Below are 15,215 nucleotides of genomic sequence, written 5' to 3'. Positions count from 1 at the left end.
AGCATGAACCACAAAAATCATACATCCACTGTTTCGTTTAGAATATTTTTTTTCTTGTTTTCCTCCTCTAAAAACTACGTGCGTGTTATGGTCAGGTGCGTGTTATAGAGCGAAAAATACGGTATCTAAAAAATATTTTAATACTAGTTTGGTCAACTGATAGAAGCAATAGGATCTTGGGATTTAGACTAAATTTAACCCAGAGCTGGTTTATAAATAATCTACTTATTTATCAACACTTACAGTCCACCCTTCCTCCCCAAAACTCAAATCAGTCACTTTATATATGGCTCTGATGAACATTTGGCTAATTTGGGCATCAAAGTAGAAAGATGCACCACTGAATACTTGCAGGATATGCATCCCTCTTCTCAACATATTCAGTGTAGCTATTAACTGAGACCAATCTAACCCAGTTTAAGGGAACTTTCTGTGTTCCTATGAGTCAGAGCCAGTCCAGGAAGAGGAAGGTTTGAGCACGATGGCAATCTCGATTTAGGGGGTATCAGCTGTGCGTGTTAACACAAGAACTAATCACAAATGTGGTCCACCCATCTGAACCTGATGAGACTGAAGTATATGTAAGATGAGCTGACCTGAAAATGAACCTATTTGGAAATTGATATTGCAGAGTTTGTGCAAAAATCTGCTGAATAGTATAAAACACCTGTGGGATTTTGGGCATCTCTCTCTCTCACACACACACAAAATTGTGAATTATCCCACAAAAAGGTAAAAGTGCTTGCAAAATCTCTAAATCAAACACTAAAATCTAAATAAAGTTTGATACCGATACTAAAATCTGAACGTGTTTCGTTTTCAATTTTTAAAGAAATGAAAGGGTATTTAGCAACCGAACCAAATCCCAAAATATTTAACTGAATGGGCATATTAGTTAAACCAAGATCTACAAGTTTATGCTGCTCTTTGTGAATTGGTTTGCCAAAGTGATGGCAAAACCTCTGCCATCAGTGCTATCTCCACACCCAATATGTTGCATAGGTTTTTAACAGTTTTTCTTAACAAGACATCAACAAAAAGAAACAGTTTGTACTAGCCTGCTTTTGGATGCCTTTCTACTGTTCCTTATTATTTCAGACCAAATTTACCTCATGTCACACAAATCTGGTGTTCATTTTTTTTGCTGTAAATATTTATACCAGAAATGTTGACTCATGAAATTGATCTTGTAAAACAACCAGACACATGGCCTGTGCTCAGATTTATTTTTCCTTGTAGACATCATTTTATGTTAATCCACGAGATCTCTTTCTCTGCCATTGCAGATACTAAATTATCACAGTACACTCAGTCAGCGAGAAGGATTCCAAATGAAATTGTTAATTTTATGTAGATTTGGCAGCCTGTGGTTTTCCAACTGACTCACAAAGCCTCATGGCACTTGCAAGACGTCTGTGTTACATTAACTTCAGCTGCTTACTATATCCTCTGTGGGAAGTATATGAATGAATGGGAAACAGACTAAAGCACAGTCTTAAAGAAGTTAGCAGCCTTCAAGCACCAATTGCAACAAGAAAGCCATTCATTTATCTTGTAATGTAATCTTCTGTATCCTAATCAGGCAACAGAAATAATCTTTTCTTTTCTGGAGAAACTCATAATTATTTAGAAATAAATTATAATCGGGCTATTCACTGACTTTAAGATATCCCATATTGCATTGAAAGTAATGTCTGAAAGTGGTAAACAACCAGAAACACATTGTATGAAAGCCCAGAATAGTGATTATTTTTTATTTCTGTCTCTAGAGCGCCTGCTGCAGCATCTTTTCTCCAGTTATTTACAAACCCAGGAGCTTCTGCTCTGTGACCTTTGCCTTCACGGTTCTTTTGCTTGTGGCTGAGCAATACTGAATCACAGCTTATACAGCTTCCCCATTCTCCCCACAAGAGGTCAGGGTTGTGTTATTAGAGTACAATCATCTCCATAGCAATAAGACTCAATTGTCATCATAGCGTTTTCGCAGATTTACTGTGACTCAAAGTGCATTCAGATTCACAGAGCAGATCTATCTGGAAATGTGCATAATTCCTGCACGTATATTGCTGTCCATACACTGACTTTCCAATTTTCAGAATCACAAAGTAGATCTGTTTGGAAATGCATTTAATTTCTAACTAATATATTGCTGTCCAGTCTGTATCGCCTCCATTTTTGAAGTACAAAACCTGTGCAATATTTTTGTGTTGCTGTCAAAGCCCAACTGTATTCAGGAAAGGCAATGACTATTATACTTATCCTCCTAGTGGTGCAACAATAAAATGGCTAGCGCGTTTGCAAAGCTAAGCAGGGTGTCGTATGGTTTCAAATTGGATGGGAGACCATGTACTAAGATTCCTGCATTGCAGGTGGTTGGACTAGATGACCCTCAGAGTCCCTTCCAACTCTGCAGTTCTATGATTGTGTGATTCTATGGCTCCATAGTTGTATATGCAGTTCAGTGTGTAAACTAAGACAGATAGGAAGTACTACTAGGGTGGTCAAATATATAGGACAGGACTCCTGAACCTTTAATAATTTATTTATAAAAATGTTTAAGGCTTGCCCTTTTACTTTTTCTTCTTCCTATCATCATCATCAACAACAACAACAACAATTATTTATACCCTACCCATCTGACTGGGTTACCCCAACCACTCTGGGCAGCTTCCAACAAAATATAAAGGGACAAAATAAAAGTTTCCCAAAACAGTCATCTAATTGTCTAACTCTCTGACATCTGACAGGAAGCAGTTCCACAGGGCAGACGCAACTACCCTATGCAATATGCCCAGAAGTTCTGATGGATTTGTAATGTGTATCAAACTAACTTAAAAATATATACACAGTAACTTAAAAATACATATTTAAATTGCACTCTAAAGGATGGGAAGAAGGATTTTTTTAATCAGGGGCAATCAAATTACCAAATATAGCATATTTTACAAGAAATCAGTGATTATATCATTTCTAGTAAAAAGGAAGCTAAAGAACTATATAAAGCATATAAACATCACATAGTTGGTAATTAATATGTTGATTATCAAGTATTATGTTGATTATCAAGTACTATCAACTACAGATGTATATATTTTTACACTTAACTGAGCCCTCCTTGGAGCTTAAATGTTAACTTTAAATCATCGTAAAGTTCAGAAGAATTATCATAGAAACAAATTTATATTTGTCCATGTAGATAAAGCACAAATCATGCGTAGAAAGAAAAATCTCAAAAAGAATCAAACAGCCCTATATGTAGTTCATATGTCCTACATGTTATAATTGCTTGGTGACATATTCCAAATTCCCCAAGGACAGAAATGTCAATACGAGTACAATTTCTAAGGTAATTCAGATGGAATTAATACTTACAGACGCTTCAGTTCCGAAAGTCCATAGAAGGCCCCAGGCTCAATAGTACTAATCAAGTTATTCTTCAGATCTCTGGAGATACACAATAGCAAAAGCAATTAATTATCAGTTTACATACAGCTTTTAGTCTCAAACACAAGCAGAAAAAGAAGATGGGTGAAGGCTGAGAATTCTTTAGGATTTATTGAAGGTAATAATAAGGAGGGAGGACATTAGAATAAAACAATATAGTTGGGGGTATTATTTTTTGGGGGGCTGAACATAAATTGAGGGGAAGGGGAGATAAGAGGGGGAAAACTTTACTTTTGTTTATTTCCACCACCCAAGTTAAAAGTCCCAATTAAAATGTACAGCTTTACCAGCTGTAGGGAAAATGCATTATTAAGATATTCCATGAAAGGCAGTGAAATAATGACAGAAAGTCTACATATTGATTTGCTTCCTGATCACGCACAACTTAATGATGTCTATGTGCACTTGCATGCTCAGGAAGTAGTACACTGGGCTGCAAGTGAGCATATGTATCACTAAGAGGATGTACAAATCTCAGGAGACTCACAAAGGCACACACTTGGATAGAGTTGAAGAACTAAATAGGTTTTCCACCTTTGATCTCCAGAAACAGATGCAGAAATGTTTCATTGGCCCTAATGACCTTGCATACTACCAACATTGAACTTTGTGTTTGAATCAATGGTATCTGCCATTGCAGGTTGCTTCCTCTCTCTCGCTCTCTCTCTCTCTCTCTCTCTCTCTCTCTCTCTCTCTCTCTCTCTCTCTATCTCTGCTTCTGTAAAAGACAGATTTCAAGATGACTAGGCCAACTAAGACATTAAGGAAAACTGCATGGTACACCCCACTCTAACATAGCATCAGTACAGGCTTCAGCTGGCTGGGCTGCACATTTGAATGCTCATACTGTACATAATAGAGTGTGTGTGTGTGTGTGTGTGTGTGAGAGAGAGAGAGAGAGAGAGAGAGAGAGAGAGAGAGAGAGAAACTACCATGTAGCAGGAAAGCTAGACATAACTTTACTCCCTGACATGCACACATGCATGTAACATTCAAATATATGATCTCCCACAGTCCTTCTTACATATTTTATTCTGCTTTTAATATTCTGTTGGGAGCCACCCAGAGTGGCTGGGGATACCTAGCCAGATGGGGTATGTATGTATGTATGTATGAATGTATGAATGAATGAATTTAAAATAAAATAAAATAAAATAATTGTATCAGTTCACATAGGCAGCAGTGGCTGGAGTGGTGGTGCTGCAGAACTGCCCTCTTAACACTAGCGTTGCTGCAGTTCACCAGTAAAGTGCTGAGGATGCAATGCTGGACTGCTTCTCTCTGTGTATCTGTACCCAACCTGCTCTGCCCTGCCCTGCCCCATCCCAGTGCCATCAAGGTAAGCTACAGTGATGCCAGAGCCAGGAGGGCAGCTCTGCCCCACCACACCAGTTGCTACTGCACATGCACATTTTTACTTCACCGTGCCGGTGTAGTCTTTTGAGTGGCTCCCAGTTATAGGAAAAGCAGATCCAGCTTGTGAAAGGTAACTTCCCAATTACAAAAGCCACTATTATGGTCTTAAGTACCTAGGACAGGTGAGATAACACAGGTGCAGATCATAATGTGATTTTACAACTACAGTGGTACCTCGGGTTAAGTACTTAATTCGTTCCGGAGGTCCGTTCTTAACCTGAAACTGTTCTTAACCTAAAGCACCACTTTAGCTAATGGGGCCTCCCGCTGCCGCCGTGCCGCTGGAGCACGATTTCTGTTCTCATCCTGAAGCAAAGTTCTTAACCTGAAGCACTATTTCTGGGTTAGCGAAGTCTGTAACCTGAAGCGTATGTAACCTGAGGTACCACTGTAGTGAGAAAGCAGCTATTTTGTCAAGGGCCAATTTTCACCTAGAGGTCAGAGTAAAACAAATCCTGTTTTTGGACAAGGCCTAAAGAGAAAAACCAATTTGTCTCGACTCAATCCACAAGCGACTGTGTTGAACCTCTTACTGTAATCTAATTCAGTCATTGCAGTCTTAATTTGAATTTCTTTTGTTCCATAATGGTGACTCTAGAGCAGGCTTCCTCAAACTCGGCCCTCCAGATGTTTTGAGACTACAATTCCCATCATTCCTGACCACTGGTCCTGCTAGTTAGGGATCATGGGAGTTGTAGGCCAAAAAACATCTGGAGGGCCAAAAAAACATCTGGAGGAAGCCTGCTCTAGAGTCTCTCCAAAGGCTGAAATGTCTCCTCACTGTCAGATTGTGCCCATTTATTCTAATGGGAGAGGCTCCAGCATCCCCGTCGAAACCGTTCCCACCCGCCTCTTCGGGGCTCCCCTCCTGCCAGCATGGTGTAGTGGTTAAGAGCAGTGGACTCATAATCTGGGGAACTGGGTTTGCGTCTCCACTCCTCCACATGCAGCTGCTGGGTGACCTTGGGCCAGTCACACTTCTCTGAAGACTCTCAGCCCCACTCACTTCACAGAGTGTTTGTTGTGGGGGAGGAAGGGAAAGGAGAATGTTAGCCGCTTTGAGACTCCTTAGGGTAGTGATAAGGCGGGATATCAAACTCTTCTTCTTCCTGCCATGCACAGGAGGCTTGGGAGGTAATATGCATGCCTGGGCCACGCAACTGAGCGAAGGAGAGCGCTTTCGCAACTGAGCGAAAGAGGGAGGAGAAGGAGGGCAAAAGCAAGCTGGCCGTGTGACTGAGAAAGTGAGCGCAGCACAAGGGAAAGGAGGAGGAGCCTCACGTGTGCCTCCTTTCATTTCGTTCCCATCCCCAAGAAGGCCTCAGCTCCCAAAGAGGGGGCACGAGGGGACGGTTGCCGTGCACTGCGCTCACTCAGCCGCCCAGTTTAGAGAAGCGCGCACACACACACACAAACCCAACCTCACAACACCACCAGCGAGCAACTATTGTGTCACCCAGGACGCAGGAGCGCTGTGCGTACATGGGGCGAGTGGATTCTAGGAAAACAAGAAGCCGCCGGCAATGCCACGCAGCTCCTGCACTCGCTGGGTGCCCCTGAGAGGCTGGCGCTATGGCGCAATGCCCCACTAAGCCCTATGGGAAAGTCGGCTCTGCTAATGGCACACAATGCTCATACATAGTATGGTTGACAGCTCGCTTCATGTGACTGTGCAAGATTAAGTTTCTTGTTCTACTAGAATTAGATGGACTTTGCACAAAACATCTTTGACAACGCAGAGGACAAATAATGCACTTGTATTGTGACTTTGTTTTTCCATGGGATGAACTTCCCCACCCCAAATTGCTCACCATTAATTGCTCACCATTAATTCCTTCTTTCTTTAAGCTTATATCACACTTCAGTGCCTGCCATTTGCCAGAGAATTGTATCACATCTGTAATTAACAGAAAGGTCCATCTCCTTCTCTTCAGCTGGTAACCAAGAAAGTCATGCATGTACAAGTTCTTAGTTACACATTCTTCTAATGACCAGCCACGAAGGAAAAAGTCAAAGGATGAAGCGCCAATAGTTGCTGGTCTCTCAGCTGTGCCAATGGGATGTGCCCTACATCTCTCCTGTCCTCTGCTGCAACACTGTAGCTTCAGATGGACTCATGTCATCTATAAGATGTCACACATATGTCGAACTCACGTGGTTCACTAGATAGACTCCCTGATCTTGAATGGTGAAGGAGAAGTTAGAAGGTTTCATCCCCACCATTGCGAATGCAGAATGAAAGAAAATGTCACATGTTTACTTAAACAATCTGCTGCCTTTCCTTGCACCCTAATCTCAAGCAGCATTGTGAAAATGTGCAGTGTGAAAACACACACACACAAAAAAAATTAGTACCAAGCAAATTTGAAATGGGTCCAGTGTTGACTGCAATTTCCAACCCAATTATGAAATGGACAGTGGTATAATTGTGCATTTCTGCAATAAATAGAGAGGGAGTTTTAAAAATGCACTAGTGTATGTGTGTGTGTGTGTGTATACAGTGGTACTTCTGGTTACATACTTAATTCATTCCAGAGGTCCGTTCTTAACCTGAAACTGTTCTTAACCTGAAGCACCACTTTAGGTAATGGGGCCTCCCGCTGTTGCTGCGCCGCCGCGCGATTTCTGTTCTCATCCTGAAGCAAAGTTCTTAATCCGAGGTATTATTTCTGGGTTAGCGGAGTCTGTAACCTGAAGCATATGTAACCTGAAACGTATGTAACCCGAGGTACCACTGTATAGATATATAGTGTGTATATAAAATAAACACTGAATTCATGTTTAACGTTAACCTTTTAGACACGCAATATCATGCAGTATAAATTAGGAAGATTTACTAGCAGAACTTTTCCATTATGCTCCTTTACACTTCACGCTCTTACCATAGCTTAACCTCATGTAAACTTCCCAAAAAAACCCCAAAAACAACAACCTGAAAATGTTCCTGACAAGTTATATATGCAACATTTCAGTAACTCTGGCGTTGGAGACAGCTTCCCTTCTTTTCCAGCCTCTCTGAGGGGAAAACAGTGTAAAGCTTCTGAGAGAATAGAACTGGGAGGCTGAAAATTCAGATGAGAAATGAGAACTTAGTGGCATTACACATGCTTGCACCCTCAGCAGTTGCACACGCAATCATAGAATAGCACAGGTTTCACCATAGATCCATGGTGTGCTAACAGGGTAAGTGCAATCGCATTTGATTGAGAAGCCAGACATATACAATTCGGTGTTGGTATGTTGTTATTCCTCTCTTGGCAATACTTTTAAATCAGGTCTGAAGTCCCTAACAAAAGAGAGTTTCTCATACTGTCACTAGTCACATTAGTTGTTGGAATCTAACTACAAGCTGCCAAGCCATTATGGCCAATCGTCTGAGTTGATGGGAAATGTAGCTCAACACCAGGTTCGCTGCCCCTGATTTATATCAAATGATATGATTAGTTGATCCCTTAAAATACTTGCATTCAGCGTTCTAATAACATTTTACTGTACACCAACAATGGTTTGTTTGCTTAAAAATAATTTGGTGAAGTTATTATACCCAACTGCCCAGTCTTCTTCCATTCATGTAGGCTGCTTTGGGGGTTGTTTTGCTTAATCAACATTTGCCCTATGCCCAGCATGGATCTGTTTTCTAAATAAAGACACACACCACCATTTAATTTTATAAAATGATACCAGTAATCCCCAACAGGTGATGGCAGGAACAGAGCTGTAGTTTTTGAACAAAGTTGAAAAAATGCTGTGGCCGTTTAATAACCCAGGGCAGACAACACAAGTGTTCTTTGTTTACTTAGCAGTAATCCTTGTAATTAAAATACTTGCCTACAAAAGCAAAGATTTAAAATGAGCACCAAGAAAAATCTCAGTAATTTATCCAGAATTTCCTACAACCTAGGTCAGCATGACAGCTCCCAGGCTTCACTGCAGCAACACAAATGGAAGTTTGTGCCATGGCAACGTATGGAGTACCTTATATATCCAAAATATATATAAACCCTTCATTGCATGAGAGAATCAGCTCATGAAGACAATTATTTATTTTTATACCATTCATTAAGAACATTTATATCTTGTTTGGCCGCCAACAATTTAAAAGGGGCAGGGGAATCCATTTCCAAAATACAAATCAAAACATAACTGGTTGGATCCAGATTTAGTTGTGCATATCCCATTTATTTCAAAAGGGCTTAAGGCAGTCATAATCATAATAGAAAGAGTACCGTTAGATGATGTCATCAGGAAGGGACAGCTTTGTTTAGAGTTAATTGAAATAAAGCTATTGAACAAGTCTCAGCTTAAAGGTTCCTGTGCGTCTCCTTCCCAACTTCCGCAGATGAAACAACCTGGCTTATCAGGTTGCTCAAAACCTAGGTTCATGGTTTGTTTCCTCAAAACAAACCATTAGTGGGGGGGGGGGTTCTTGGCTTACTGCTCATGGCTGGTTTGGGGAAAACAAACCACAAGTCCAGGATCAAATGACATAACAAGTCAGACTCTGGCTTTTTTGTTTAACTGAAGTTTAGGAGTCAGGGTGGAATACCCTGGGAACTTCTGAGCAGCACCATGCTGGTTGTTCACATAAAACAAAAAGTTGGTTTTAAACTATGTTTAAATGTGTTGTGCAAACTGGGCCAAAAATGGCAGAAGGCAAACCTCCCAGGGCAAGGAATTACCGTATTTTTCGTCCCATAGGACGCACCGGCCCATAGGACGCACCTAGGTTTTTTGGGGGGGAATAAAGGGGGGGAATCATTTATTTCTCCCCAAAACCAGGTCAGGGAATCCAAACCAGGTCGGGGAACAGCGGTATGGCGGCGCCCCACCTCCCCGCTGTCCCCTGAGTTTATGGGGCTGGTGCTGGGGAGAAGAGCACTTCTCCCCAGTGCCAGCCTCCAAACCAGGTTGAGGAACAGCAGGATGCCGGCGCTGCGCCTCCCCGCTGTCCCCCGAGCTTGTGGGGCTGCCCGAGGTCTGCCTGAAGCGCGGGGCGCTCTACTTCAGCGCTCCCCGCAGCAGGCTGCTATTCGCAGCCTAGGGAGCCCTGCGGGAACTCCCGCAGGGCTCCCCAGGCTGCGGATATCTGCCCGGCGTGTGGGGTGCTCTGCTTCAGGGTGCCCATGCGCCGGGCAGCAGGCTGCTATCTGCAGCCTAGGGAGACCTGCGGTGCGCACCGACCCCTCTCGCTCTCCAAGCTTCAGCGAAAGCCTGTATTCGCCCCATAGGACGCATACAGATTTCCCCTTCATTTTTGGAGGGGAAAAAGTGCATCCTATAGGGCGAAAAATATGGTAATTCCAAAGTCTGGGTGTAGCACAGAGGGTGAGGGGGAAAGGAAGAGAAAGTGGGGAGCTACACAGGCACAGAATTAATATTTTAATAACATGAAGAATAAGATATCTGAACAAATAAGGAATGAAATGTGACAATCCCATTGCACTCGAAGTATCACTCTTCTGCAGGGAATCAGCAGAAAATTATGATAATGTAAACATTGTAGCAGAATAAGAACTACACAGTACGGGCAACACTAAACAACTGCAAAATGTCAACACTCCAAGATGTATTGAGGAGAAAAACATAACAAAATATCACATATCTATTCACCTACAACTATTCTCCTGTTAAAAAAGGAAGGAAGGAAACAAGCTTTCTCCATAGAGACTTAGCACAGAGTAGGATAAAAAAAATCCTCAGTTTCTGCTAAATACATACCTTAGCTGATGCTGGGACTAGTCACTGCTGCTTCTATCAAACACAATCTCTGGCCTCAGCAGAACACAGAGCCTGCAGATCTAAATGCCCAGGCCATATTGTATTAAGAGTAAGGTACCCTGAACCCAAACCTTTTTGGAACTTTAAAGCACAGAAACAGCATTTCAAAATGGATTTTGAAATGGACAGAAAGCCAATGCAGTCATTGTTAACAAGAAAGCCTGCCCCATCAGCTACTTGGCCTCAGCATTTTGACCCAGCTGCAGATAATGCATGCTTTTTGAAGGCAATCCCACATATAGCACATGTTAATTGTCCAAATGAGAAGTAACTAATGGCCCCAATGGTTCACCATTGCTATATCTGATGACTCAAAGAAAGGGTGCAGTTGTTGAACCAGCCATATGTAAAAGCACTTCAGGTAACATCCTGTCTCAAAGCTGAGCGCGTGAGTTCTACCAAAGTATGAGTTCAATTCTACAACAGGACTGCCTCCACATCTAAAACATGTTTTACTCCCATTCTCTGAATTACAGTCTTATAGACCATGCACACTTCTGTCTTATCTGGATTAAGTGTCAATTTATTCACCCTGTCCATTATGGATTTCAAAGCTGACTGAGGACTTCAACATCTTCCTTGGAATGTGATGGCAAGAATATATATAGTCAAGTGTCATCAACATGCTAATGACACCATACCCTTGATCACTGGACAACCTCTCCCAGGTGTTTCATGTAGATATTAAACAGCATGGGGGACCAACGAGAACCCTGTGGGACATAATACGCTAAACAGCCAAAGTGCCAAACTGAAGTCCCTCAGAAGCATCTTCTGGAACCAATCCTCCACATAGAACCTGGACAACCATAAAATAGTGCCCCAAGTCCCACCCTAATTAGGTGATCCAGAAATGTGGTCAATAGTATGGAAAGGTCCAGCAGATCCCACAGGAGTTCATACCTCCAACTTTTAACATAAGGCTGTTAGAACTGAAACTTTCTACAATTCATGTGACTACAGATAAGTTTACAACCGCAAGTCTGATTATACCAAAGCACCTTGAACTGTCTGAGTTTGTTGCTCTATGACTGTGATACTAATTGTGCAGCTGCCAAACATTCTACCATAACATCCAACAGAAGTAGGTGTCAGTCATTATGAGAGAAGCAGCACAAGCAGGTTTGTTCAGAAGTAAGTCTCACTGAGTTCAACAGGGCTCACTTCCTGAAAGCATACTGAGGACTGCATCCAAAGTCATGGTTCCATTGTCATTCTCTGTGTTAATTCTATTCACACTTGCCTTTCCTCCTCTGCTGCAACTACTAAAAATGAAAAATAAAATAAAATACAGAACAAGAGCTTTAAGAACTACCTAAGACCCAGATAGAAGGATGATTCTTAGGCCGCCTGGTAGGGATACACAGCATGAACAAATTACAAAGCCTATACATAACATCCCTATTGTTTTCTAACAAGGCAATTGGAGCAGTCTTCAGATGGAGTAACAATTTGAAGTACAAGAAATGTCCAAGCTCTGCACATACAGACATCCACACCCGTATTTATGCTGCCAGAAAACTCTTACATTTTCTTGCGTAATGCAGAATTATCCATGCTTGTTGAACTCCAGAGAAGAATAGTGTAGCCTGTTTGTGGATACTGTGATCTCTATCTTATCCTTTCGAGAATCTGTGCTTCAACCTTAACCAGCATTCAGTTTTATTTTCTTTTGGCAGTCCCTTGTTATTCACCAGATATAAACATAAATTCTAGCCTAGTTCTCAGAACTTTCAAATTGCTGTAACTGTGTAACCGGCTGTAGCTTTGTCCGGAATAGCATGTTCAGCCAACCTTTGTGGAAAACCTCCAGCCACTCAGGAAAAGAACTTTTGCCTTCTGACTCTATTAATCCTCCAAGTTATCAGATCCTGTCTGGGTTTTTGAGAACTTCAGGCGAGGCCCTTCTTTTGGTCCCACCACCCTCACCGGAATGCTTGGTAGGGATATGGCAGAGGGCCTTCTCAGTAGCTGCAACAAGACTTTGAAACTCCCTCCCCAAAGAAGCTTGACTGGCTCCCTCCTTGCTGTCCTTCTGCCAGCAGAAGGCCTTCTTGTTTCAACAGGCTTTGGGGAACTGACTGCTTTTAATGAAAGGGCTAGTGCTGTGCTTTTTTTATTGTAATTACTGTTATGGTTTTTGTGTGTGTAGTTTTTTTTGACGAAAAAAATATTAACAGTTTCAGCATAACAAATTAGCCAAACAAATCATCTTCCTTGTTCCCCCCCATTTTTTCCCTCCCACCTCCCCAACAAACCCCCCCTCCTTCCATGACTTCCCTCAGCTACCCTCTCTGATTTCTCATCCAATATTAACTTCTGCATATTCTAAAACTGTATACATCCTTATATTATCTATCTTCTACATTATCCCTCAATAAATTTGTGTATGTTTATTCAAAACCTGCCAGGGAATTCATTTTGTTGTTGTTTTTAAATAATTTGTGAAAGGTTCCCATTCTTCCTTGAAGTCACAGTTGTCCTTGTCTCATAGTTTGCATGTCAATTTCGCCAGTTCTGCATAGTTCATTAATTTCTCTTGCCACTGTTCTTTTGTCAGGGTTTCCTCAGTCTTCCATCCTTGTGCAATCAAGACTCTTGTTATGGTTTTAATAGGTTTTATATACATATATAGCTTTAGTTCCATTGGTGTTTAATTGCTTTTTATTTATTTATTTTCTATGTTCTTAACAGTTCTTATTTTCATCTGTAAGCCGCCTTGAGGCCCATCAGGGAGAAAGGCGGGGCACAAACAAAGAAGTGCTCAGGATGGAAGTCTTTTCATTGAGGGAACAATTTGTTGTTGTTGTTTAGTCGTTTAGTCGTGTCCGACTCTTCATGACCCCATGGACCAGAGCACGCCAGGCACTTCTGTCTTCCACTGCTTCCCGCAGTTTGATCAAACTCATGCTGGTAGCTTCAAGAACACTATCCAACCATCTCATCCTCTGTCATCCCCTTCTCCTTGTGCCCCCCCATCTTTCCCAACATCAGGGTCTTTTCCAGAGAGTCCTCTCTTCTCATGAGGTGGCCAAAGTATTGGAGCCTCAGCTCCAGGATCTGTCCTTCCAGTGAGCACACAGGGCTGATTTCATTAAGAATGGATAGGTTTGATCTTCTTGCAGTCCATGGGACTCTCAAGAGTCCCTCCAGCAGAGGGAACAATACCCTGTCACTAAAAGAGATTTCCAGTTAGTCTTCACTGCCCCTCCTAGTAGGTACTCGGCAGGAGAAAAGTCTGCTCACCCTTCTGCTCCTCCCTACACAACAAGGAAGCAACAGAATGTCCAGATGTGGAAACACCTCTATACTGAGTTCCCTGGAAGGAACCTTGAGCTTTGATTCTGATTTATTTACCCAGGAACTGACTACATAAGAAGCACCCAAAGCCAAAGGGCCAGAAAACTGTAAGTGAAAGCCATAACAGAGCCCACTTATGCTTCTAGTGCATGTCATCTGTTTAACCTTTTGTACTACACAGACTTCTGCAGTACGCCAGCTGGAATAAAACTATGCATGCATCAAGACTTGGCTATTGGAAGAGCTCGACTCTCTTTTTTAACATCATGTTTAGCTGCGCCAGCAATGCTTGCCAAATATGGACATGAACTGTTATACATATTTTCTTAGTATCGCAAAATATTCAAGGAAACAAATCTTAGCGAATTTCGCAACGAGTTGATTTATTGCTATGAAAGGTAATTTAAAAAGCACTATGTGCTTATAGGGTGTGGGGAGAAGGATAATGTTAAGCTATTATGACCAGGAACAGAAAACCTTTAACAGAAAACAGAAAAAGAGTTACTCGGATCCAAAATGCATCTGGAAAAATTGTCCACTGTGCCTCATCAAGGCCAAAGTAGGACATCTGGCTTCTTGATTTTTCAAATTATTTTTAATCTCACAGGACATTTGACCGAACACTGTTCCCAGAAAATCGCAGATTATATACTGCCCACAGCCTTGGCACTGGATGGATGAACACGTTCTGATGATGACCATTGTACAGTAATGCGACAGGCATTTAACTCAACAAGCTTTCTCTATCTAAATTCCTTTGCAGAGAGAGAAAGATGCCAAGAGTTGTGACAGATCCTTTCTGGTTTTATGTTCTATTTCATCATAACATCCTATGCTTTTAGTATATTTATTCTTTTTTAAAAGAACACATGTGCACTTGCACAGATAGATACAGGTGGGCAGACATTTCATAGTAAATCTTAAAACTGTTTTGGAATAATCTGAATGTCCCTTAAAAGCTTTTCTGTGCAGTTAAATAAGGAAACTAAAGCAATTTATCCACATATTTTACATGTTCCATCCCGAAAAACAACTGCTGAGCTTGGCAATAAAAATTAGTAATGTTTGGTACTAATTACACCAAGCAGCAGCAAAGAGAGGCTAGGCCACACACAGAGCACTGGCTGTGGCCAAGCAGAGAGAGAGAGAAGCTGAACCATTTTACAGAGCCATTTCATATAATATAACACATTCTTTTTAAAAATAAAAATCCCAAAATAACTAACACTTATGGTTTAGTATCATTTTGGCAGAGATTTCTAAGCCGAGTACCAATG

At 41.5% G+C, this 15,215-nt stretch overlaps 1 protein-coding gene across 2 annotated transcripts in view; it reads right to left on the bottom strand.

Annotated features, from left to right (window-relative positions):
- Positions 1-15,215, bottom strand: part of ADGRA1 (adhesion G protein-coupled receptor A1) — a 313,062-nt gene that overhangs the window by 216,684 nt on the left and 81,163 nt on the right. For both annotated transcript variants that reach the window (XM_083616838.1, XM_083616839.1), the window contains one exon: positions 3,373-3,444. In XM_083616838.1, coding sequence (XP_083472964.1) covers positions 3,373-3,444 — 72 coding nt within the window. The remainder of the gene's footprint in view (positions 1-3,372; positions 3,445-15,215) is intronic.

Source organism: Podarcis filfolensis, assembly GCF_964270895.1.
Source record: "Podarcis filfolensis genome assembly, chromosome: 5".
In the NCBI taxonomy this organism is placed as follows: Eukaryota; Metazoa; Chordata; class Lepidosauria; order Squamata; family Lacertidae; genus Podarcis; species Podarcis filfolensis.
The sequence above is the reverse complement of the archived record's forward strand: the minus strand, read 5'-3'. Positions and strand labels throughout refer to the sequence as shown.